This window comes from Onychomys torridus, chromosome 18, assembly GCF_903995425.1.
Source record: "Onychomys torridus chromosome 18, mOncTor1.1, whole genome shotgun sequence".
Taxonomy (NCBI): domain Eukaryota; kingdom Metazoa; phylum Chordata; class Mammalia; order Rodentia; family Cricetidae; genus Onychomys; species Onychomys torridus.
Genome location: NC_050460.1, coordinates 28,752,475 through 28,780,162, shown reverse-complemented (window position 1 = coordinate 28,780,162; position 27,688 = coordinate 28,752,475). Strand labels below are relative to the sequence as shown.

General features: G+C 45.2%; 1 protein-coding gene across 15 annotated transcripts in view; it reads right to left on the bottom strand.

Annotated features, from left to right (window-relative positions):
• The window catches only part of Dst (dystonin), a 419,328-nt gene that overhangs the window by 309,392 nt on the left and 82,248 nt on the right, over window positions 1–27,688 (bottom strand). For 9 of the 15 annotated variants that reach the window (XM_036168011.1, XM_036168013.1, XM_036168012.1 and 6 more), the window contains exon 4: window positions 9,742–9,949. In XM_036168011.1, the coding sequence (XP_036023904.1) occupies window positions 9,742–9,949 (208 nt within the window). Of the gene's footprint in view, window positions 1–3,487; window positions 3,818–9,741; window positions 9,950–10,128; window positions 10,246–27,688 lie in introns of those variants that run through there. The other 6 variants (XM_036168018.1, XM_036168024.1, XM_036168026.1 and 3 more) reach the window with 3 other exon arrangements.

The window sequence follows — 27,688 nt, the reverse complement described above, 5'->3', positions numbered from 1 at the left end:
CCAAGAAACTTTAACAGTTTCAAGTTAATTTTCAACTAGACTGTCAAGATGTCTCAGCTGACACTGACACATCAAGCCTGGAAACTGAGTCTGATCTCAGAACCCACACACAAAGTCAGCTCTGAGGGAGTTGGAGGATGGGAAAGAGTACGATAAAAATACCCCGTACAAGCCGGGCGGTGGTGGCACACGCCTTTAATCCCAGCACTCCGGAGGCAGAGGCAGGAGGATCTCTGAATTCAAGGCAAACCTGGTCTACAGAGGTAGTTCCAGGTCAGTGAGGGATACAGAGAGAAACCCTGTGTCAAAAAATTTAAAAATAAAATAAAAAGTTACATTGTAATGAAAGTCTTTAAGAATAATAAAAATATAAATAAGTAAGAAACTAGATGCCATACCACAGATCTGTGATCCAGTGCTCCTGTTGGGAGATGGTAGGCAGAGACACAGAGTGCCCAGAAACTCAGCTGGCCAGCTAGCCTGGAGTAGGCTGCACAGCAGCACACTGCCAGCATTTGCCTCCACGGGGTGGAAGAAAGAACTGACCCCTCCCCAAAGTCATCTTCTGACCCTCACACCTCCAGTCATGACAGACACAAACACACATCACATGCATGCTCACACACATACATACACACATCACACACTTAGTTAAGTAAAAAATACACGGAATAAAGTATAACGATTCACATTAACATTTTCACACTTACCATCATATAAAAGTGTCTGTGTTGGGAAAACACGCTCAACGACAACTCGAACAGCAAGCAGCACTTCACAGATTAATGTGACAACTAGCTAAGTATTTATTTATAACATTAATTTCATTATACTTGAGAAGATGAAATCACTCTACCTTGTATACGAAGCTACTAAAAATTGTCTGTATCATACAGGGAATATACTGGATAATTTACTATGGATAGAAAGGGGCTGACATGGGCAATTTCAAATATAAACAATATTAAAGAATCATGCTTTTTTAAAAATGGCTTTATTCACTCTGATTTGTTACAAAATGAAATAACCCCATTTTAAATTCAGGAATATTTTAACCTGGAATGCTTTGGGCACGAATCTATTTCACAAATAACCAGATGAGAATATGATCCAGAACACGGCAGCCTTCTTTGCAGCAAATAAATCCTGGTGTTATTCTAGTTCAGTAAACAGTTGCCTATTTTTACTCTGACTTAAAGGACCAAAGCCATACACAAGAATAGAGCACACCACGAGAACGAGGAGCTTGCTCACCACTACCTTTGTCTCGGGAGGGCCCAGTATGAAGTCCCTCCAAGGCTGCATGAGGACTATAGCAAACAATGCTCTCAACTTCCAGACCTAACACTTCTAATTCCTCACGTTATAGTTGACTGTAATTCTATGCTTTGACAACAGGCTCCTTTTGAATTTGGCCAGTTGACACCACCACTTACACTACTAACAGCTGGGCATATGCTCGGCAACCCAGTCACACTGCGGAGGAGAGCAAATGCACTCTGTAACCGGGGACTTCGACAGAAATAAAAACCAAAACAACCTCTCGTGTCCAACAATGCATTATTTCAGAAAACTGAACTTGGAAAGTTTTGCAAACTGGCACTCCCTATTCAAAGCAGACAATTCTTTTCTGATTAGATCAGCCCCGATAGCCAGCCATTGGGATAAGTGTTGTAGTGAAGTCATCGTATTGGTCACTGATGGGAAATCAGAACTGGCTTCCAAACACATCAGGAAACAATGGGTTCTCCAGGTCTCCAGCTTTTCACTGAACACACGGGCCCACAGGCTTCTTTTCCTCTCCAGGACTAAGTGAAATTCAGAACATCTGTACAGCCAAATGCAATCTGATGACCTAAGCATTTCAAAACCACAAAGAATGAGGGAAATACCACCCCCCTTGATTTTTGTCTGTGAAATCTTGAGCAAAATGTCTTAAATGTATGTTTGAGTGCATTACTGGCAGTAATGAGAGATGTACAGTGGTCACATATATTTAATTTTCTGTTATTGACTAGGACAAATAAGACAAGCTTTTAAACAAGGTCTGCTTCCTCAGGTCTGGCCAAAATCATTTCTTTTTCAGCCACTTGGAATTACCCACTAGTCACTGATGTTGAACTTGATCGGACAAAAAAAATAATATTAAAAGCTATATTTTTCCCCAAGTATAAGACATATACATTGTAGCCCTTCTTGATATTTTTTCTGAAATTATACAGCTTACAGGTCTGTATTGCAGTATTTCTCATTTTTAACTTTCTAAAAACAACTGAGTAAGAACATCATTTTAAATGGGAACACAGAAGCAAACTTCAGTACATTACATACACAAGCAAATGCCCAGATAGGAATTAGCATAAAATACCAGTGCACTTGCTCAGAGTGGTATTATTCACAATAGAGCTTTGGTACAAAGGAATTCCAGTTGTGTTTACAAAATGATATTCGGAATCTAAGAATCCCAGTTACAGGACACATTTTAGAAAGAGATAAAACATAAATTGCAGGAAGACTCTGAGCTATAGGGAGCTTGAAAATTCTGTTTTTATTAATAACAGAAAACTATGCACATTTTTTATTTAATTTGCAGAAACTGAGTTACTAACCCCAAGGCAAAATATTCAAGACTTGGGTCCATCATATGAAACACTACTATTCACTATTACTATTTACACACATCTGTAAGCCATCGTCACATATATGTGAATGTGAAGCTCTATAAAGTCACAATAACATCAGTCTAAGCATACTTAAAAATGTATTTCTGGAGACATAAAGATTCAACATGGGAAAGTATAATTGCATTTTAACTTGCATATTTAACTTTAAAATCAAAGTAATCGTAACACTTAGATATCCACGATAATCAAGTTAGCACAAAATTTCCTAGACCTAAACGATCAGTAGCAAAGCATCTCAAAATAGACTTCTTTATATTTAAATGTACAGCCAGCTCTCTGATTAAAGTCTTCCTTTTATCATATTATGAAATAATTTTGGACTGCATCAGTTAGAATATAATCACAAGTGATAACTTCTTCAAATAACTACAATTTTTCGAGAAAAAAAAAAAAAATGATGTGGTGGTGGTGTGCTCAATACAAGAACCTTTATAGGTTAGCCAAGCCTATGCCAGGCTTGGAAACCTCACAGAGAAGTAATGGTATCCACCCTCCCAGGAAGAATTATGGCTATGCTTGGCGCTTAAGAGCTTCTACAAAGGGAAAGAAAACGCAAAGTGCTTCTTGGAAACAGACCTCCCCCGCCCTCCATTCCACCGCCTACCCTTAGGGCGTCTCCGAACCCTCTCCCACCCAGCTCTGCTCTGGGGTAAAGGATTTCATCCAGAGCACCCGGCGGTCCCCAGGGCTGGCTCCGGCTGCTGTTTACCTGTACCCACGCGGGGGTGGCTCTGATTTGGGAAAGGTAAAACGGTTCCCATGGGCCCTGCCCCTATACGCAGCCCATCACAGGGACCTCGTACCTTTGTACCTCTCCAGGACGTCCTCGTAGGCCTGGAGGTACTCTTGCTCCTCCACGTATAGGTAGGCGGCGGGGGACAGGTACCCCGCCATGCCGGGGTCTGGGGGACTGGCCGCGCCCGTGGGCCCGCGACCCGGGAGGAGGCGTCAGCAAACCCAGGCTGGAGGGACAGCGCGGCGGCAGGCCCGGGGCAGCGTCCCCAGGGAAGGCTTCGGGTGGCCGGGGGCGGTGGCGCGGGGCAGGCAGCCTCCTGACCCTGCGCCCCGGGCCGCGGCGCTGCGGAGGACAGCGCTGCCCCGCCGGGATGCGCCGCGCTTCTGCGGCATCTCCGGGCTGCGCCGCAGACGCCCGCCCGGGAGGAGGAGGAGCAGCAGCGCTGGGCTCCGGCACCGCCCTCCGGCCCGCCCACCGCCCGCCGCCGCCGGTCCCAGCGCGGTTTCTATTTGGGACCCACAACAGGTGCGGGTGGGGAAACAAAGCCCCGGGTCTTGTGCCTACTGAAGGGGCTCCCCGAGGAAGGGGCATCGTCGACCATGTTGGAAGTACTTTCCCCAGACCATCTTAGGGCATCAGAGGACCAGCTCACTGTCACGGCACCATCAGCACGACCCGCGTGCCGTGAGGACACAGGGCCCTGGCAGCCTCCCGAGGTGGCAGGGTGCGTCGGGGCCTGAGAGCGCCGCCAGGGTCAGAGCTGCTGTAGAGCAGCCGGCGGCCCCTCCCTTCTGCCCCCCAGAGCCTGCTGGTGCATCTGCCGCTGCTCTAGGAGGGACTGTCCATTCACCACAGCCCAGATGACTGTCACCTCCTCCTTCTTCCTATTATTCATTGCACATACTACCCACAGCCACTGAGTAAAATGGATATGGTTCTCTTAAATTTTGTTCGTCATAATGCTAAAATAAGTAACTTTCAAGGACCCCGAGATGAACCCACCGGTACTCAGGCATGTAAACCGGTGTTTTTCAAAACACTGACTGGAGTCCCAGCGGCTGTGGATGGAATCTTGGATCCTCGCTGTGAGTCACCAGCAAGTAACTGATTCTCTTCATGGGCAAAGGGGAGATGGTAACTAAATGAAGTTCTGAGTATAAATGGGTTTTTTAGTGTTAGCTACCACTATTTCCACGCCTAGAAAGCCCACTCATTAGCAACCATCTGGATAGATGGCATTTTCCTCTAAATCTTCCATCCCCTGTTTCCTCCTTCTGTACCCTCTGGCTTCTCCCCGCTTGACTCTTCATTTCTTTGTTGATGTTTAATGCTGTGGACTTGGAACCATGTTCTATCAACTCTCTAGGAGGAAGAAATATGCTTGAAAAGTGATCTCTGTTAGAATCAGGGCAGGTAACTCCTCGGCAATTGACCTGCTTTTATTTCCCCAAATAAAGCAAGACTTCATCTCTCTTCTCTAGCTTGATCACTGGTCTATGGTCTGAGTTTGACCCCTGCATATGAATTAAACTCAATGTGCCATTCATATGGATGTTAGTTTATGTAGCAACCTTGGGACAACTTCTTGAAATAAAGAGTTAGCAACAAGTCCCCATTTACACACCTCATTCATACAGACTGGCCTCTCTGAATACACAGAAAGGCCACTGAGGGGGGAAAGTCCGAGTCTTCATCGGAAATTGCCACCCAGTAGCATCCAGTTTTATGAATGCAGTCAGCGCATATTTTAGTGTTTTTTAAACTGTCCGTTTAAAGAGCCAGTCGGAATGAACAAAAGTAGCATCTGGGGTTCAGCCTTTGCCCCAAGCATTCTGGAAACCATAACAGTGGGTGGATATGCTAGTAATAACAGTATAATCCACAGGGCAGCAACAAAAGCATAGTGACAAAGAGCCTGGCTTTGGAGTCATGACTGCCTGAGTCCAGATCCTAACTGATGCCCTGGGATGCTTCTACTCACTGAGAAACCACAGTTCCTATTAGATGGGGTGCTTGCAGGCCTCATGAGATGTATTTGTACCTGCTTAGAGGACGCCTCACTATGCACATAGCTAGGTGTACTGACAGAGTATTTTCCATGTTGCAAAACGTTTTACGTTCTCTCTTTCTACTTCAGATGTCTCTCCTTATCCTATTGATCACCACAGTCATGACCCTTCAGTTAAGAAACTGGAACTAAGAAAAGTTCAGTAGCTGTTCAACTAAAACACGGCTAGAGTGGACATGGTTATGTACATCTATAATCCTGGCACTGGAGAGATGGAGGCAAGAGGATCAGGACTCATGGTCAGCCTCGGCACACTGACAGAAAACTTGTGCTGAATGAGAGCCTGTCTCAAAACAGCAACAACAAACTCCGGGGACAGTGGAGAGGAAGAATCAGATCCAAACTTTCCTACACTCAGAATCTGATCCCCAATTCAGTGGTTCTCAACCTTCCTAATGAGGTGACCCGTTAATACAGTTCCTTATGTTGTGGAGACACCAGCCATACAACTAATTGCTACTTCGTAACTATAATTTTGCAACTGTTATGAATCATAATGTAAATATCTGATGTGTAGGATATGCTACCCCCAAGGGACTGAGAGAACCACGTGTTAAGAATTACTGCTCCAATGAGCCAATCCTAACTGTAAAAATTCTCCTTTTAGGAGCTGGAGAGATGGCTCAGAGGTTAAGAGCACTGGCTGCTCTTCCAGAGGTCCTGAATTCAATTCCCAGCAACCACATGATGGCTCACAACCATCTGTAATGATATCTGGTGCCCTCTTCTGGCAGACAGGCAGAACACTGTATAAATCAATCAATATCAATCAATCAATCAATCAAAAAAATTTCTCATTTTAAAGCAACATTATCACTGAAGAACCATATATGTTTACAGGTAATTTCAAGATGGAAAACCTAATTGACAATACCCTACAGCTAAGGACAGCAGATCTGTACTAGTCACATATAAAATGTATTTATACAGTAAGTGTTACAAAGCCCCCCCCCCCAACTCTCCAACCTATTACTCAATATCACTGTGATCCTGGGAAAGAGAAAGTGAATTCCTGTAACTGCAGATTTTAATATAATGAAGCTACAGTAATTTTTTTTCAGTACTATGCATCAAACCAAGGCCTTGGGCAACCAAGGCAGATGCTCCACCACTGAGATCTCTGTAGACAGAGATTAATAAAGTATCAGAAACATGTCACCATTCCCACTGACTTCCTAGTACACAAACCTGATTACATCACAGCGCTGCTTCCAAACCTTTCAGAGATTCTCCACTGTGCGCTAGCTGCACAGGCTATCACAGTCACCTTTAAACAAGTCCCCAATCTTTGTTCATGAAGTCCCATCCCTCTGAAGTGGCCTCCCCTGTCACCCTAATTCTATCAAGCTCTTTTGATCTCAGATCAAGTGGTACTTCCTCTCAACACCCTTCCAGGAGCCTCCCACATCTCCCTTCTCCCCAAGGGTAATTAGACTCCTCCGGGTTCTTTTAATATTAGGTGCGTCCAGCCATGACGGCTAATCTCTCAAAGCATGTTGTTACTGTCTGGCAACACATTTATTTGTCATATTCACGATGACTTTTTAAAGGCACAACTGTGTTCTCTTCTGTGCTCTCCGGCAGAAGTTCAATGATTGTTTTAACTACAGAATTAAGCTATCCTGCAGCCCGTGTGGCTTTTGACTCAGGGGACATTTCACAAACAACTCTACCTTTTTTTTTTTTTCTTTTTTGGTTTTTCGAGACAGGGTTTCTCTGTGTAGTTTTGCGCCTTTCCTGGAACTTGCTCTGTAGACCAGGCTGGCCTCGAACTCACAGAGATCCACCTGCTTCTGCCTCCCAAGTGCTGGGATTAAAGGCGTGCGCCGCCACCACCTGGCTTCAACTCTACCTTTTTAATGGCCTTAAAACATACAGTGAACCCTTACCTCTTTTACCACTAAAATGAGCACCACAGACTTCTCCCTGCTCCTGAACTGCACATGAGTTTCCAGAAGAGTGTAAAATGTGTTGTAAAATTAGAAGTGAGCGTCTTAGTGACACGCTTTCCAACCCTCCTCACCACCCAGTTCCCTTGGATAGACTACCCCCCTCATTGCCATGGGTACACAGTGGCCCGTCTGATACATAATATACCTGAATCTCCTCATTTAGACACACAAGTGAGTGAAGAGACATTGTGGACAGGCCTCCAACTCTGTCCTCCATGGGGGACTATCATCTATGATTTGTATAGCAAACGTAGCTTATCAATAGTTTAAAAAGCAGTCCTATGCCTCTACACTTCCATATTGTTTGTTGTTTGTTTTGTTTCGTTCTATGCTTGAAGAATTTGTGTGATTTTAGAAGCAGACACTTTGAGGCCTCAGGAACCCACCCAGACTCAGTGGACACTGCACAATCAACAGCAGTGGCCTCTGCCCTCAGGTCTACAATGCCCTCTGCAGCACCACTGTCCCCAACGCTCCCATGCCTTCTCCACCTTCAGTGCTCACTGGTGGGTAAGTGACACACGCCTGGCAATACGTTCTGCGGTATACGTAATCACATTACCACAGACAAACACCTACCCTGCTTCTTCTATCTCATAAGCTCTTTCCTCACGACACTAAGGAAACATCCACCTCCTGCAAAAAACCCCACCTGGCGTCGGGTGTGGTGGTGCAAATGACTTTAATCCCAGCATTCAAGAGGCAGAAGCTTGCAGATCTCCGAGAGTCTGATGCCAGCCTGATCGACATAAAGAATCCCAGGCTAGCCAGGGCTATACAGTTATCAAAACAAACAAACAAAAACGAACACACACAAGCCAAAACACCGACAGAACTATGCAGAACAGGCATCCTGTTCTGATGCCCTGGGCTTGCCACAGGCCCCAGGAGCTTGCACACACCTTCCCTTCACCTCTGTTCTTTGGCTGAGCCCCAAGTCTGGTCTGCTAGCATTCCTCCTCCCCCTTGAGTGTCAGAGCTGCAGGGGGCTCTCCACAAGACAGAGGTAGACCAGATGACCAAACCCTTCCAGACTGGAGGGCAGGAGAGCCCAGGCCCAAACCACCTCTCTCCCGCTTGGCTGCCATCCTCCCCCATCCTCTTCCCCTTCCTGCTCCACCCCTCCTCCTCAAAGGCTGGGTGACACCAGCCAGCATCTCACAACAGAAGCCAAAAGAAGCTCAGGGCTGTTGCCCCAGAAACCCTGACTACAGAGTGGCTGGCCAGGCTGTTTGTTTTTCTTATAATCAAAAAATCCCACTGGGGGGACCCTATGGAGGCTCTGGGCTGCCGGGACGGCTAAAACCAAAGCCCCAGGTTTGCATTACCTGGGGAGGAAAAGCAGAAGAAACCATGAGCGCACAGCCCCCAACTCCTGCCTAGTTACAACTGGGGACGGGGAGGGAAGCAGGCCTGGACATCTGGCCTTTGGCCTTTGGCCTTTGTAAGTGAATCTCCAGAGACATACCCAGTCCATCCAGCCCTATTACCATTTCCAAGAAGAAGAAAAAAAAAAAACTGTTAAAGGAATGCAGAGCTATCCACCTAGAAGCCACTCTCCTGCCTGCGGACCTGACCGTACAGAAGCACAAGCCCCATGGGAACTATGGGGCCTGAAAGCTGCTTTCCTAGGTGTTCTCAGTTTTCAGCTATGTGAAACAAGCTATCCCTCTGGTTCAGCTTGTATGGCCGATGCAAGGGAACACCCCACAACACAGGACAGAAACACTGGCATCTCCCCATGCATTCATTAATTCAGAGTACATGAAGACCCCCTCACAAACACGAAGGACACAAAGCCCCTATGGCCACATGATGCTCATAGAAAGGCCACATTAGAAAAAAAAAAGACATCCAAATTGCAGGGTTGTGCTCGCCATCCTAGGTACTGAAAACCATGAGACTTGAGTTAGACCTGCGTAGCTCTGTGCCCTTGGGCAGGAAAAAGAAAACCAAGGGTTTTCCCCAACAGCCTCTAGCAAAATACTCCAGAAAGTCAATGGTATTAGCACTCTCGGGTTGCCTAGATGGTTAGTGTGCATCAACAGCAAACTTGAACACAGAAACCTGTAAATATCTGCTTGCTTTTAGAATCTATCGATTCATCCAACCAGAAAGCAGAGGCAAACAGCTTAGTCACCAGTGCAGGCAGGCAAAGCGCTCCGTGAAGTAAACATGGTCATTTCCTCCCCCACCTGAGACAAATTTCTATCCAGTGCATCAGCTTGCAGATACAGCGCCAGGGAACAGATGGGTGAATTTCTGTCCCCCCATCGCCACTCCATCCCCTCCCCCACTTACCTGCTATCCGAAGCACAGCCCTCTCAGCCGGGTCCAGCACCGAGCCTCCTTGAATCTTTCTTTTGGACCTCTCATGTTTAGGCAAATTCCAGGGTAAGGTGTCTCCAGGAGCTGGAGATGCTGAGCCAGATTTCTGGCTGAAATCGTCCTCATCGGAGAAATCCGCAGAGGAGGACATGGAGCAGCGGTAAGACGCGTTCCCGGAGCTCTGAGGAGGATGACACAGGAAAAGCATTAGCGACAGAACGCTCACAGACGATCCTCGCTCACAAACGATCATCAATTACGATAACTCGCCCCCCTCCCCGCCTCCAAACTGCTCTGCGCCCCCCCCCCCCCCCCGAGAACACACACGCAAATAAAAACAAAACGGACTCCGGGGCTCACCATATTTTCTTGGCCAAGTCGGCTCCAACAGAAACAATAAGCAAGCAGTCCCAATGCATGAAGACCAGAAGGAAGAAGTGTGTGGCCTGCACTCCAGTCACCAGCTCAACAAATGACTGGCCCAACCAACAATGAAGCCAGAATCAACAGCCTTCCTGTGACAAATCTACAGTATCTGGCTCCCCCACCAGGACGGGAGAAACATTTTCCATTACTAGCCTTCTGGTTAATTCATTATGGCAACTAACTTTAAGTTTCAAAAACAAAGCACAAATGCAGGATGTTGGGTCCCACCTCCTTTCCGTTTCAAGCCGCTGCGGAGTCGCAGGAACCTCCTTTTAACCAGTTTTTGAGCCCTGGGTCCTCCTTACTTAATTTGCTGCCGGAGACTAAAGCAGGTTCCCAGAAAAGGCCGAGGAGGGAGGGAGGGCTGATTCTGAGAAGAGCCTTTTCTTAAGACTGGGAGAACACAAAAGCCTGTTTTCAAAAGCCGAAGGCGACGCCAATAAACAAACATCTGAACTCAGTTTAGAGTGCTTGAGATAATTTAAACTTCCAGCAGGGAACAACTGCCAATAATGTAAATGAGAAGGACACAGTGCAGTGACGGGAAGCCCAGCTCTTCTAGCTGCAGCCATCACAGAGTAAGATGAGAAACTCGGACTTTTACCAAAAACACTTTGCCCGAAGGCTATCCCTCCCGCATTCAGCAGGAGCTTGGTACCCTCGGACTCGGGACTTTTTTTTTTCTTTCATAAAAAGGCCCATGGTGTTATTCCTTCTTTATTAGATTATGACTGTGACTGTTTAGACAGCCTGCAGCTCAGGGAGAAAAGATGCCGAATATCTGTGCTGTGGACTCGATTAAAAGTTCTAAAAAGCATTGAAGGGAAAAGTATTCATTTGCTTTTTTGCTGAGGCTCAAGGTTACAATGCCAAACGTGAATAACTTGAATTCCTTGAGATGCAAGTTGCAGCCATGGATTCCCAAGCAGCAAGCAGCAGGCAGAAATCGGCTCGGTGCAGCAGGCTCCAAGTTGAGGCAAAAACACTAGCAACTGTGCACCAGTGGGCTGTGTGAGCAACATCCAAAGCACCCACACACGGCTTGTGAAACAGACTATAACCGAATCAGGGAAACTGACCTGACCGCCTTCCATTCAAACCCCAGCTGTTCATGGCCAAAGCTACTACTGTAAAAGTTTGTATAGCCCAAAATGAGACATGCTAAGATTTATTCAGTTTACGTTCATTTTCCTAGGAATAGTCAGACAGTAAGCAGACCTGAGGAAAGTAAATAAATAAAGCTGAATTTCTGTATTTTAAGCTACAGTCCATGGAGAGCTGTGTGTGGCCTTTGGCTGTTATCAAACAAATTTATTTCCCCAAGCTTCTCTGAAAATTCAACTTGAGTTAGATATCTGAGGTTTGCTGTTGGCGGAATCTAAAGGGAAGGGTGACATTCTTAAGGACTTTGGGGGGATATTGGGGTTCTTTGGTTGCCCCATGTTCCTCAAAAAGGCTTCCTACTTGTCCTTTCTTCAGGCTATCCTTTATCTCTTAGATTCTACATCCACACTATCTAGTGAGACCAGTAATTGGTGAATCTCTACTGAGGCGGAAGGGATAACTGCTCCTTTCCAAAAACCACGGGTTATTGATTTTTGCAGAGTAAATTTTTTTAATGGTCAGAGTCTCAGCTGACTGAACAACAAAATGTGATTTATGCCATGACACCAACACTATTAATCACCTACAGCCAGATGGGAACAGTTAGAACCCTGGACCCAAGGGTGTTGACTGGCACAGCCTCTAATCTGCTCACGTCCCTGATAACTAGATGAGAGAGAACAGTAAGAAAAAAAATAACCAGGACCAAGTTTACTATAGGGACATGCAGACCACACACATTTATATCAGACATGTTTATAAGCAGTAATGTCCTTTCTTGTCTACAGGGTTCAAGACTTTTGACAGAGTATTATACGTTTTTCCAAACACACACACACACACACACACACACACACACACACACACACACACACACAATCACTTTTAGAACTGGAGGTGCATTCTACAAAATTAAAGCCCATTTGAAAGCTGAAATTGAGACTATATTTAAATGAAGCTACTTCAAAGTGGAGAGCTCATATAAATTTTTATATTCCTTATTGATCTGCAGTGACTTACCAAATCATGTCACTACCTTGGGGCTGGAGAGAATAATATGAAAACATTACTGTGTTTTACTTGTTTGGAGAAAAGTAAACAGTTCTCTGACCCACACCCTAGAGCCTGACCTTTGATGGGGGCTTCAAACACTAGGACAAAGGAAAAGGGCTCCTAGGAGCAGCAAAAGCCCCAGGTTCCTATTTCTTAGTCTACTGGCTGCCTAAAGATGGACTCCTATCAAAATACAAATATCCATGTGTATCCAAAGGAGATTAATTAAATAGACTGTATCTATCCGATGGGTTACTCTGCAGCAAATAACCAAAAATGTTCATCTACATTTAACAAAGAGGAAATAATTCATATATAATGAAACCTTTAAAAATCCATACACATCTGTGTACCCACTTGTGTGTATAAAGACTGATGATATAGTATTATTAAACAGTGGTTATCTCTGCACAATGAGAAAGCAACATGTTTCATTTGTTTCTTACAACTTTTAAATTCAAACAAATAAAAAAAATCACCAAAAGGAAATGTCCAGAGAAAACATCAGATATGAAAACTCTTATGTTTGGGGCTCCTGAGTACCACTGAAAAGTGAGTGGAGCCCTCTGAAGCCTCCTCCCAGAGCAAAGCAAACAAACACTTACCAGAACCGTATTAGCAAATGTATAGGATTCTCCAACCTCCTGACCCCAGGGTTAGGACTCCAATTCACACCCCCCTCTGTCACCACCATTTGCTGATAACATTCGGACTAGGAAGGAAGTAGTTCGGCAGAAAGGGAAAAAAGGGTGACTTGGGCTGTGACTACAAGGCTGACATTTTCTCTCCCCTCCCCGTAAATGGGTGTGCACTACCTCTGTGCTCACGTTGAGTCACTATAACCAACATAAATAAAAACACCGGCTGTGACAAACAACCCTGTGCTGTGTCTTCTACAACCTGGGAAATTGAACCAATTTTAACAATCAAATCAGATCACTAAACGATTCGCTCTAACTTTCCTGATAGCCAGTTCATTTACGTGGTACAAAAACAACCCAAATCTCCTAATGCCTGGATAATTACATAATGTGACATTTTAAAATGAACAATAACTTTTTAATTGAAGTCCCAGGACAGTGGGACTGCCTAACTGCATGTGGCCCAGCCTGCACACCTGGTCTGTGAAAAACTGCCAGGAAATTGTCTTGGCACTGGGTACCCTCCAAAGGCAGTGGGGTATATAGCAAGAATTACCTCAAAAGACAACGGTATGGAAATACAGACATCAAAGACTAGTTTGTATTTAAGTATCTACAAATAGACTTTTCGTAGGAAGAACATTTTAAATAATTTACCAAAGAGAAAAGCAAATACATCTCTGAAAATAGCCCCACAAAACAGAAATTGGAGCTACAACTAAAATACAGAGACACTCCTGTAACTAGACGATACTTAATCTTGCATTTTACGGTGATGTTTGTTTATGCCAGTCAGTTAAAAATCTATCTTACCTCTCTATAGGCTCCTTCCTTGAAAGCTGCCGGAAGTACAGAGGGATGAAATAGCAGACTTACAAGGAAGTATCTTTCCTCACAAATTCAGCTTCAAATGTATCTTCTGGGAATACTACAACAACACTCCTACAGTAAGTCAACTACAAGGGAACCATGGAATCTGACAGGACCACCAAACTCAAACTGCAGCACAGCACACCTCTGGGAGAACACTACCCAGGATTGCCAAGGGCTGGCAAAGGTTGGTGTAAGTGGGGTGGGTGTACTGGGGTCAGCCTGGCAGGGGTTGTTTGTTTGTTTGTTTGTGGGGTTGTTGTGTTCTGGGGGGGGGGGGTGTCCGAGACAGGGTTTCTCCGTGTAGTTTTGGTGCCTGTCCTGGATCTTGCTTTGTAGACCAGGCTGGCCTCAAACTCACAGACGTCCACCTGGCTCTGCCTCCTGAGAGGTCTAAAGGTGTGCGCCACCACCGCCCAGACAGCCTGGCAGTTTTCAAAGGCAAATTAATTGCAAATATTTAACACTAAGGAGCCTTCATCTGAAAATTCAGGTGTGGAACAAATGCACTTTGATTCCGACAGTCTTCATCTGGCCCTTTTCCTTTTTTCAATGATACGTGAGTATCAGCAGCCCGTCATTCACTCACTGTATTCAGAGAGTAAAGGAAAGACAAAGCGGGGAAGGAAGCAGGCACAATGCTGAGCTGCAGAATGGGAGTGAAAAGAGACAGGGTTTCTCTGCAGCTTTGCGCCTGTCCTGGAACTCACTCTGTAGCCCAGGCTGGCCTCGAACTCACAGAGATCCTCCTGCCTCTGCCTCCCAAGTGCTGGGATTAAAGGCATGTGCCACCACCCCACCCCACCCACCACCACCCCCCACCACCCCCACCCCGCTCCAAGTGTTCTTAATGAAACAGGAACTATAGAGGACGGACAGAAAAAGACAAAAAAGGAGGCAGCTATCGTATATTTTCGTTAAATGGGTAGCCAAGGAACACCAGGTGACATCAACTTTCTCTAAGTGCTGAGTTACTCTCCTCCATTACAGTAAATATCTTAATTCCCAGGAGATGCTAGAGAACTGTATCAGACTGCAGATGCTGGCCCATGCTTCCCAGGAATCTCCCTGGACACCTGCTGGCTTCCTGCTGGTTTGAACTCCCCGGCATTTACCCACCTACTCAGTGTCAGGAGAGAGACTTTGATTCTAAGTACTTCATAACCGGGATGTGGGGATGGTTCCTGTTAGAAAGGTGATACGGGCTGTGGTCATATCTTGTATTCACCCTGAGGCATAAAAGCAGTCACTTGGCAGAGACCATAGCCCATCTGCCATCTCTGCTGCCTCGTAGAAATCTGAAGTTGCATACATTAGGGCAAAGTGAATACTGGTTAATACCCGTGTGACCTTGAGAAAATTGCCTGGCTCCCGTGGGCTTTCATGGTTTCATCTGAGAAACAGGAAACACAGCAGTGACAATGTGTACTGCTGTAATGGCAGAAGAAATAGCATTCTTTACATTTTAGCAATTAGGTGATGCTACCTCCTCCTGCTTCCTTGATCCGAGAGCAGAAGACTGACAGCAGGGACCGGGATGACTGGATGACTGTCGCAGTCTCTCACGAGACAAACTCCATCCAATTCCCTATCTGTCCTTTCCAGACTTAGCAGTGAAAACGTTCCGCTGTTTGGGGGTACCCTTGTGTCTTTCCAACATACTCCTTTTTTTTAAACTCACTGTATCTACTACTAGAGATAACAGTAAAAGACAAATGTACCAGCATACCGGCAGTTTTAAAAACTGTGGATGCTAACTGTTCCCCACTGACACGTGAGGAAGGCGGTGTCTTTACGGGTCCTTACGCTTCCATGTTCATTACCTGTTTTCCTTAATGAATGGCAGAAAAGCTTTTGCTAACGGCTCTCATAAACCGATGCTCTCCCCCAGCAGTCATCAAGTCAAGAGTTACTTCTTCAGGAAAACACACGTACAACTTTGGCTACTGCACTGAAACAGAGCCTGAAACTTTAGGGCTCAGGAACCTCACTTCCCACTCAGAAGGAAAAGCTGCCCCATGTACATGAAGAAGACAATTCTGCCACTTTAAACAACGCTTGACTGGAACCTAGCAGCTGACCATGGCTGGGCACAGGCAGACACACCGCCTCTGAGCCAGCGTGGTGGAAAACTCCACCTAGCAAGGGTGCTGAACTCTAGGCCAATCCAACCACACACACCACCACCACCAAGCCCACCAGGGCGTTCATGGTAAGTTCATTCCAAATCCCTTCACCGACATTTGGTTTCTCCCTAAGGCGTGCTAGTCAGATCAACTCAGAGATCCAGCCAGAACCGCTACGGCTGGCCCAAAGCCTCTGCATCTAGAAGGGCTGCCTCGTCTCTCCATGTCTTTGCAGTAGATCTTCTCTCATAAAGTCACACGGGCTCCTCCCTTCCTAGCTGTCCCTATAGAAGGCAGAGGGCAGGGCAGGAAGCAAGATCAGCCTGCAAGAGAACACCTGTTTTCTAATGTTTACTGACCCTGATCTGTTAAGACTAAAACTGTACAAAGAGGTGCAGGTCTCTAGATGAAAACAGATCCCCAGCCCCCTAAAAACCATGAAGGCACCCTTGGGCTAGGGGAAGCATCTGTGGGGCCTCAATTGAGAACTTCTTAAGTCCTAGAAACAGATCCACAGAGGAAGGGCTATTGAGTGGCACAGAGTCAAATTTTCAAAGGCTACAGGGACCAGATCATAATCCAGAAGCAATCTAAAAGATCTATGGAGGAGGTCACAGGGAGTGGAGCTAGGGAGTCAGGTACAAATCGAAGCCACAAAAGTCCCCTCCCATTCCTTTACACTTTGGCACACACCTGATGGGACATTACAACCCTCCACGGTGAAGGGGAAGAAGTGGGGGCCATTTTGAAAGCCATAGAAACAAAAATGAATCTATCTCACACCACAGTGTCTCACTGTCTAGAGCGTAGCGGCTTCTCATGCACATCAGAACCCCGGTTCTTGCAGCCTGGCTTCAGTAGGTAGGACCCATGTGCACTGAGATTCAAAGAACAACCAGGGCTAAAAATGCCTCTTTTGCTCTTCTCCTTCCCAGGCACTACTTTTCTGTTTTGTTTGTTGTTGTTGTTCTTGTTCTTGTTCTTGTTGTTCTTCTTGTTGCTGTTGTTTGCCAGAGCTGAGGACCAAACCCAGGACCTTGTGCTTGCTAGGCAAGCACTCTACCACTGAGCTAAATCCCCGCCCCTATTTTTTATTTTTTAAGGTTACTTTGGGGCCTACAAGATGGCTTATCAGGTAAAAGCAGTTGCTGTGCAAGCCTGATGACATGAGTTTGATTCTCAGAACCTATGGGGGAGGGGGAACCAACTCCTGAAAGCTGCTCTCTGACCTCCACATGCGCACCATGCAGGAGCACCCATGGCACGGACAGTAGCAGCAATGGTAGTAGTCATTTTAAGGTTATTTGGAATTGTTCTAAAACCAGGGAAGAAGAGAATGCATTTGTGTGCTGCTCACTGCCACCTGCTCATTACCAGGTACTAAGATTATTACAGAAGGGTAATGAATAGACCTGTTGGTCAATAAATAATGAAAGCTTGAACTATACCACCAAGATCAGTGATGGAAGGGGACGATGGATCTGAGAAATATTTAGAGAATACAAAAAGGGAAACTGAGTGGAAGGCTGGCCGAGCTGTGGCTGACAGGGTAGTAAGCTAAGGAATTTCACTATGGCCAGTGAGAAAGTTGGAAATTAAGCAGAAATGAGTAAGTATGGGAGCCAGAGAAGAGAGGAGAGCGGGTGGATCCCAAGCAATCCACACAAGGAGCAGTCTGGATGCTGGAACTGTGAAGGCACGTGGTCACTCTAACTGCCCTAAGACAAGGTTAGGAAGACGGCGACCTCCAAGGGACCTGCATCAGTGCAGTGACGGACCCACAGCGAGCTGTGGCTTACATGCCGGGCTTGGACAGGTCACAGCACTTTGGTGACAGTCTCACGGAACCACTCAGTCCTTCCTCTGTCCTCTCCTCACGCAGACAGAGAACGCAGTGCATAAACCTCATGTGCACTGTCACCTTTCTCATGAGAGCTGTATCACCCACCGTAACGGATGTGTCACGTTAACGTTAGTCTTGCAGCATTTATGAGCCATGATATCATTATGCTTAAAAATACAAAATAACAATACCATATTTCTTCTGACCCTTTATTGATTCCTTTGTGTTCATAGAGCAGATTCGCTCGTTCATCCACAGTGCCCACAGCCCAGCCCTGCTCACTCACAGCCCTCTGCTCCAGCTCGGAGCCCCCTGGCTCTCCTTGCTTGTTCATACCGTGCTTGGATGACCTGTGTGAATTCCAATCCCCAGACCTTCCTCCCCTGCCCAGCGGCCCTCCTGACCCTGAAATATTGCCTGTCTTGTTTTTAATCCTCCTTTTCTCATCAAGGGCTCTCCAGCTGGTGTAAGGCTTCCTCTAACAATAATATAAGCAAAGAATGTGTCAAAACACATCAGGACTGATGAGCTCACAGAGCGTGTGGCCCAGGTTGAAGCAAGACAGGGTCCCAGTGCTGAGAACTCAGAAGCTACCCGCCACTGTCACCTCCTCACAGAGGAAAAGTTAGTTTTCTCCAATGGAACCTCACTGGGTATACAAACCATGCCCAGCTGGAGATGCCCAACATGAAAGGAACTCACTGGTACTTTTGTCTCTTATCTCACACACACACACACACACACACACACACACACACACACACACACACCACTTTGCTTGGGCATATTTTGTTGGTGTTTTGCTTGTATATTATGGTTTTGGATTTTATGTTTTTATGGGTTTTCTTTAGTGTGTGTTTCCTGTGATTTTTCTTTGTTTTGTTTTTACTCTGCTTTGTTTAGAGAGAGAAAGAAGGCACAAGAGTTGGGTGGGTGGCGAAGTGAAGAGAATCTAGAAGAAGTTGGGGGAGGGAAAACTGTGATCAGAACGTATTGTGTGAAAAAAATATTTCTTCTCTTTTCTTCTTCTTCTTTTTCATTTTTTTTCCCCTGAGACAGGGTTTCTCTGCGACTGCCCTGGCTATCCTGGAACTCACTTTGTAGACCAGGCTGGTCTCAAACTCAAAGATCCACCTGCCTCTGCCTCCCAAGTGCTACAATTAAAGGTGTGTGCCACCACCACCTGGCACATTTTAAAAAATTTTTTTAAATTATTTTCAGTTAAAAAAAAAAGAATGTGTCAAAATGTATGGCAACATCAAAAAAAAAGTGATGAATTTCATCTGAAAAGCAAACACTGCACAGAATGAATGAAAAGCTGTTTGCTCACTCATGCCCCATTCCGCTCTCTCCACTGACCTGGCTCAAGTCAGAAACTAGAGAAGACAGTGCTCTTCTGCAGCCTGGGGCACCAACTTTGAATCTGTGAGTGAACAGCCACCCTTCTGCCCTCCAGTTCCCAGCACTCATCATCTCTGCCCCCTGGGCCCAGGAACTGTGGCTTGCCGTCTCACCTGCCCCTCCAGTTCTCCAGAGGGAACAGGATCCTGATGTCATCTGACAGTCAGAAGATCTGCTACCACACACTGGTGCCACCACGTCTGAACTGCTCCATTAGAGTTCCTCTTTGCATGCTCCCCTGCCGCTCCCCTGCCAGTGACAGGCTTGTAAAATGCACACACTGATAAGGGGGATAAATAAAGTGTGGATATGCATCCTAAGTAATTAGTAACTTGTCAGCAACTTCCTCCAAAGAGGAGGTGTGAACCATCTGAAAGGGATTAGAGGAAGAAAGGGCAAGAGAAGTACAATTTCTCACCATTTTATAAAGTCTTTGTCTTCGCATTAAGTAATTGGGCCACAGTTAAAATTCTCCCCGCCAGAATGGAAACCACAGAAAGAATTTTGGGAAGTGTTAAGGTGTGACAGGAAGAAGAAAGGCTTTAACATGGGGTGTTTACAGGGTTTCATTCCCGATTCTGTTTCATACTAGCTGTGTGACTCTGGTATACATAACTCACAAGAATGTTTGTGAACCTTGGATTATTCATCTAAAAATGAGAATAATGTCTCCTGTCAGAGTTAGTAATGCAGATCAGATTAATATATGCAAGTGTTAAGTCCAAACCTAGCATACAATGGGTCACTTTAAATGACACCTGTCATCTTTAAAAGCTGTGCCAAAGCTGTCAGTTTCATAGGACGCTCCTACACTCTCAGCTGTGGACCCCTAAACCACCTTCTAAGCCTGTTAAATGCCACACAGGGACAATCAGCCCACTCAAACTAACAGGAGGGATACACATAAAGTACACAGTGGTCATTCAGCAAATAAGAACCACATTCTTCTTCTTCCAACTCATGTCTCAATTCCAACTGGTCTCCTCACTTCTTTCCTGGTCCCCACAGTCATTCTGTGAAGCTAGATTGAGTCTTTAAAATATAATTAAAACAACAGCCCTGGCTGGCCAGAAGCCACCCGAGCCCCGCCCAGGATACGCAGCCCAGGGTGGGCGGGCGCCATTGCAAAGAATAAATATGCGATGGAGAGGTGAAATATAGAAAACTGGAGCAGAGCATGCGCTAGGGAAAGAGAGAGAACTGGAGATGTGCTGGCAGTGTCAGGAGAGAGAGGGCTGAGGTCTACATGCTGCTGTGGCCCAGGAGGGTAGACAAGATGGTGACTCAGCTCCCTAATCTGCTGCCCAGCTGTGGGATCCCCTGACTCTGGGCAACTCTGGAGGCCTGAGATGAGGAAAGGTTCACTTTCTGAATTGGACCTCCTCGAAGGGACCACGGTGGACCATGATACCACCAGAGGCCACATAGGTGTCAACGATCCATGCTGCTGCCCCATGCCGTCTGCCCGATGCCTTGGTGATGTCCTCAGGCTTTGCTACCTTGGTTAGCCATGCTGATGTGAGTGAGTGAGTGGCATGTGTAACCATCTGCGACCACATTGAGGCTCATGGCCCGTGCAGCCGCTGAGGGTCATGAGTGGGTCAGTGGTCCTGCTATGGTCAAGGGCCATGTTGACATCTGCTGCCCGCGTTACCACCAAAACCCATGTGGATGCCCATGGTCAGGGCTGCCACCTGAATCCATGTTAATGTCCTTGGGTGGGAAGAGGTGGCCCCGCCCCGCTCTGACTACCTCAGGCTCTGATCAGCTGGTGGCTTCTGACGCAGATGATGGCTGGCCGGCTGAGAAAGACTCATCCTCCCTTAGGGGGCTGGCCACTAGGGATCTGACCATGTTCCAGTGAGTATATGGACAACACAAAATGAACTTTTTTGGAGGTGGGGGGAGCCACAAGGGGGAGGGACCGACATGGGAAGACTGGGAGGTGGACACAGCAGGGCGCATTTAAAAAACAATTCTTAAAGACAAAGTTAAAACGAATTCATAATCATTCATATGCTAAGGTTGAATGCAGCCCCTGAATCGGCAGAGCTATGTGCTTCCTGGCCCAGACTCACTACTTACCGGCAAAACAACTTTGAAGCTTTGAACAGGCTACTTAGGCCTTTTGAATGTTGGTTTTCTAATGCAGAAAGCAATCTACCTGTTAAGATCAGACAAGCAAATCCTGTTACTGCCTAACCCAGTGCCAAACTCACTGTATTTACTAACTGCCAGCTGCCATGATTATTATGGGCAGCAAACGGAAACGCTGCTCACACAATGTGATGATCACATTTCCTTCACAGTCTCATTTCTAGATACCTCTGGAGCTTCGGGGAGCTAATCACGTTCCCACAAAGTCTTTAAATTTAAAAAGAGGAAACAATAGTGGTCACTTGCTTATAAAAAGCGGTGTTCTCCCTTCAGAACAGGCTGTTTCTCGCTTCCTTAGTATGGAGACCCACCTCCATCTCAGACTTCCTTTCCTTCACTCTACTCAACAGAAAAGTCTGCCTGGAGTCACAGTGATTACCCACACATTAGAAATAAATTTCAGATAACTGTGTTGCCTGTCAGTGCTCCTATAAAGGCCAAAGATTATTAATTTTCTAATATAAAATGTCTGAGTTTTATAAACTAATTTTGACTCTGTCAAGGTCATTTCTTTTTAGAAAGCATATACATAGAATATATATATACTTTAATTTACAGATGCAAGAAAACTAGGTGTGTTTGGCTCAACACAGTCTGAGGGCAGGAAAAAGCATGTGTGCAGAAGCAAGTGTGCTCAGCCAGCAGGTCTTGTCACACTGTGTGACATCACTGTTCATGGTTCTTCAGACTGTTCCCTCACAGTGACAACCAAGAAACCAGGTCTGTTTTAAGGCTCTGGAACCACTCACAAGGCCTTTACCTTGAAAGGCCTTTTGCCATCCAGATTTCATATCAGTAGTATTTCCTCTTCCAAATAATAGTCCATTCATATACTAAGTCTGAGTTAAGTTTAAACGCTAATAAATCAAAGATAAAAATAGAGCTATGTACTGAGTAGTACCTGTGCAAAGGGGACAACAAACATCCCCTGAATCCTGCCCTCAAAAAAAAAAAAAAAAAAAGTAAAGTATCTTTTGGATAATATCACTTTTTTAAAAAATTGTTTATTTTTATTTATTAATTTAATTTAATTTTGTATTTATATGGATGATACAGCTTTTTACAAAGTTGTTCATTGCCAAAAGCAAATAAAAATCAATGGGTGAAATAATTTGGTGACCACGCCTACTATTTCTTCATTATCTCATAAAATACTACATGAATGTTGTCTCTATTTAAGGTGGTTTTATGTTCAACCAGACAATCAAACACTGTGACTGGAAGGCTGATTGGCTTCATTTATGGATGGCTGGAAGTTGGGACTTGAAAACCAGCAGCTCCAGGCCTTCCCCGTCCCCTGGGCGGGCGTGCACTCCGCTCTACACGGGCAACAGAGGGGCTGTGCCATCTGTTTTAAGACGAGGGGATGAGGAGCAGCTGGCCAAACGGACTGCACAGCCCACACGGAAATAAAACCACACTGGGACCCAAAGCAACATCTTGGCAGCAGGGAGCTGGCGTATTTTGACACGATGCCTTTTTTGTTATTATTAACTAGAATAGTTCTAGGAATGGAAGCCAGAATTTGGGGGGTACCGTGGCTTGACCTGAGTTACCCATTTGGGAAATGTCCTTAGCCATACAAACACAAAACGAGGATTTTTCAGATATATTGGACTTAGTGTCCTAATAGGCCTTCCTAACCTATTGCACAATAACTAAAAATGATGGATAAAATAACAGTAATACGTCTTTAAATGCAGAGCAGCGAGAAGGTATGGAATCTATAGGCTAGAAAGAGAAACACAAGAGCACAGGAATGTCATGGTCACCCCTGGCTTCCTCTGAGCCTCAAGTTTCACTTGACATCCAAGCATCTGTTTGGCGAACGGAAGGCCAGGCCAAAATGGTCTACTTTTAAAAGCCCGGACAAAGCCAGGGAAAACATGAGCCAGAGGAACAAAGCAAGAGCATCCCAGTGTACTGAGGACACTTATCTGCCTCCACTTTGAAGGCAGATAGAGCAGGAAACAAAAACATCATAGCCTCAGGCTGGTCCTCACATGCCCTCCAGGGCCCTCATTCATGCCCCCACATCATGAAAAGCTCGAAAGTTAAGAGCTTATTTTTAGACTCCTCTTGACTAATTGAGGTCTGGCAAAAGCAGAGCCTTTTCGGAGAAATGTACCTTCAGTCTGAACCTCAGCAAATTACCACAGATGAACACACACACAATCAAACATAAACTCCTAAGAGAGTCACCAAAGACACAGTGGAACAAGCAAGCGCCCTGGTGTGTGAAACCAGAGCCAGCAGGCACAAATGCCCATAAAAGCCTCGTGTAAATAAGTACCAGATCTATCACACAAATTATCCAATAATATAAGTAAAAGCCAGGGAAAGGAGAATAAAGGACTTGAACAAATCACTTAGGAAAACAGGAGCAGCCATCTAGAGAGAAAAGGAGATGGAGAGGCCTCTGTGGAGATACCAGGGCTAATGGCAGAGCAATACACAATGTATGTGGTGGGAAATGTTCTAAACGTCTATATGACATGCGAGAACACTCTGTGGTAGGGTAAGACAGTGAATATGGAAGACTGGAGCTTTTCAGGAATAAACAGAGATGCAGTGTAATCTGTGGAAACAAAAACATATATGCAGGAGCATGCTTCAGACAACAGTCAACCAGAATAGGAAGACTGGCCACTGGAAAGGAGGAGGCTGGGTGGGTAGATGTGGCTTACTGACAAGATCCTGGCTTTTGTTTTAAATAGGGGTTGGAGGAGGTGGGGATGGCTCAGTGATTCCAGAGGACCAGAATTCGTGAACATTCCCAGTACCTACAAGGCAGCTCAAAACTATGGGTAACTGCACTCTTCCAACACCCTCTTCTAGCCCTTGTGGTCACTGCATACACATGGTGCTCAGACATGCATGCAAAATACCCATAAACATAAAAATAAGTAATAAAATTAAGAAATAATAAAATAAAGGAGACAGAAAACATATCATTTAAAAATAAATGAATGAATGGAGGGTTAGGAGCTGGAGAGACAATTCAGTGGTTTTGTTTGTTTGTTTGGTTGGTTGGTTTGTTGGTTGGTTGGTTGGTTTTTTTGAGACAGGGTTTCTCTGTAGCTTTGGAGCCTGTCCTGGACTAGCTCTGTAGACCAGGCTGGCCTCGAACTCACAGAGATCCACCTGCCTCTGCCTCCCGAGTGCTGGGATTACAGGCGTGTGCCACCACCGCCCAGCGACAAATGAGTGGTTAAAAGTGCTTGCTGCTCTCACACAGGATCACAGTTCAATTCCCAGCACCCACATCAGGTGGCTTGGAAGCATGTCTAACTCTAGCTTCCTAAGATCTGACACCCCCTTCGGGACTTCATGGGCATCCTTACACATGTACACATAATCATATGTGCACATACCCACACATGGGGATACACACACACATACCCGCACACTTTCACAGAAACAAAATAAAATAAATGGAGGCTTAAAGATGTTCTGACACCCTCTTCAGGACTTCATGGGCATACTCACACATGTACACATAAGCACACATGATACACACACACTTTCACAGAAACAAATAAAATAAAATAAAATAAAATAAAATAAAATAAATGGAGGCTTAAGGGTGTTTATCACCTGGATAGTCAGATGGTAGACAAAGAAGTTGATTTATAAGAGCAGGTAATGCACGAACCAGTAAGCCCATCATAATCTCTTTCTTCAACCTGCTTACTCTCTACCCTGCCACCTAAAAATTGCCAACCATAACTATATTCATAGCTCATAAGTCCTTGTCAAGGACATTACCTCAACTAGGTGTCTATACTTCCAGATACCAAGAGGCTGAGGCAGGAAGATCACGTGTGCCTATGAATAAGAGGTTACCCTGGATGATACAGATATAAAGGCAGTGTATCTACCCCAACCCCCATATATCTCAAAATGTGATATTTTAGCAATCTCAAAGATACAACAAAATCAGGTCTCAAATCACCAAAGGTAAACACCAAAATTAATACCCTTGAGAGAGGAAATTCCCTGAGAATGGCTGATCCATCCAGAACCACCAAGAAGGTGTACTAATGTTAACATTACTGGCACCATCTTCAACTGCTCACAAATACACTCCTTGGAACAACTGCTGGCTTAAGACCTATCTGCAGCCCACACCAGAGATGCTTTGAGATGCTCACAGAGCCCTGAGCATCTTAAATCTGTAAGGTTCCCTCATGTCATAGAAGACATGTGATGAGACATACTCAGTACCTTTTTCCATTAAGTGTTTAAGAGGGCTTTTATTAGCTTAATTTTAAATCTTAAAATTATTTTTGTATAATTTTACACTTTGCTCAAGTACAATTACATAAAAATTCAACTGTAACTTCTCACTTGTAATGACATACTTTGTAGTCAGTCATTTGATTATAGATCATTTTAAAAGTTTAAACTCCAAATTTCTTTTGAAACAACACTAGTTTAGGCCCTAGTCACCCCAAGAGGCCACTGGGGAACTCATGGACTCTAGTACCTGGCTAGAAGAGCATATGCGAAGGAAGGATCCAGGGCTGCCTCTAGCAGTCTTCAGGATCCATCCCTGAACTTGCTGGCATGTTCACGGGACAGGCCCATCAGCACAGCACAGCTCCGGCTATACCGCTAACTTGAGCTCTCTTCACAACCATGCCAACCTGCTGCTCCGTTCCCCTCCTCCTCTGCTGTCTCTCTGCCTCTCTCATCTCCCTGTCAACAAGCTTGACTTCCATGCAGGAAACATCATCTTGACTGCTTGTCTTACATTAATCGTTCCACACACACCGACGCTTGCTCTCCAAACCTCGGCATCCCTCCCACAAAGACTGAACCTCCTACTGTACATCCCAGGAAAGGGATGCCCACTGCTGCTCCCTTCTTCCCATGAATGGTTACTGCCTGACCACACAGCAACTGGCCGGGATGTTAGCCTGTGACTCACGGCTTTTTCTCTCTTTTGAAGGCTGTCACCCAGTGCATCTGTTGTCATCTCCCATCAGCCACTCCAGGCTTCACTCCTGATGGTGACATCACCTGGATCTGAAAAATTCCAAAACTGTTCTGCCAGTCCAAGAATGTGACCACCAGTGTGATCTCTGGCTCTCCAGTTCTCTCCTCTTCAAGCTAATCCTGACCTCCAATCCTTTGTTCCTTGGCAGATCCACTACTACCGTTAAGATTTCCTGTCCTTATCCGCATCCACCCTCAGGCTGCATTACTTCAGGCATTCTCTTGACATCAATACCCAGCAGAAGCTGTCAAGTCCACCCTCCATCGGGTACTAGTTGAGACAGTCACCTTAACTCTTAATCCTAGACTGCTGGGATCTGCATTAGAAGTATCATCGACCAGTCAGCTTGACCCTCAACAAGTGCACACATACCATGTATCTGTCAAGTGTCTCTGTGAATCCTGTGTCCTCTTTAGCTTATGGACTATGTTCCTTAGAACCTTTCTGAACAAACTTTAGGATGTGTGTGTGTATGTGTGTGTACACCTTGTGCGTGCATGCTACAGAATGCATGTGACAGTCAGAAGACAACTTTGTAAGTCAGTTTTCTCCCAAACACAAAAGAATGTACTTTCTTCTCTGCACCTCATGGAACTTTCTCCAAAACTGACCACATATGTGGACATAAAGCAAGTCTCTGTACAAAATGACAAATAACCCACTGCATCCTATCAGGTCACCATGGACTAAATGGGGATTTCAACAACAACAGAAACAACAGAAAGTGTGCAAACTTGTGGAAATGGAACAACTCCATACTGAACAAAAAATGGGTTAAGGCAGAAATAAAGAAATTAAAGACTTTCTAGAATTCAATGAATCCAGTGTAAACTTATGGGACACAAGGAAAGTGGTGCTAAGAGGAAAGTTCATAGCACTAAATGCCTACATAAAATAAATGTGGAGAGACCTCACACTAGCAACTTTACACCACACCTGAAAGCTCTAGAACAAAAAGCAGCAAGCACAATCAAAGGAGTACGCTGCAAGAAATAACCAAACTGAGGGCTGAGATCAATCAAATAGAACAAAGACAACACAAAGAATCAATGAAACAAAGAGTTGGTTCTTTGAGAAAAATCAACAAGATGGACAAATCCTTATCCAACCTAAGTAAAAGACACACAGAAAGACAACATCCAAATTAACAAAATCAAAAACAAAAAGGGAGACATAACAACAGACACTGAGGAAATCCAGAGAATCATAAGGACATACCTTAAAAACCAGTGCTCCACCAAATTGGAATATCTAAAAGATATGGATAATTTTTCTCAATAGGTACCACTTACCAAAG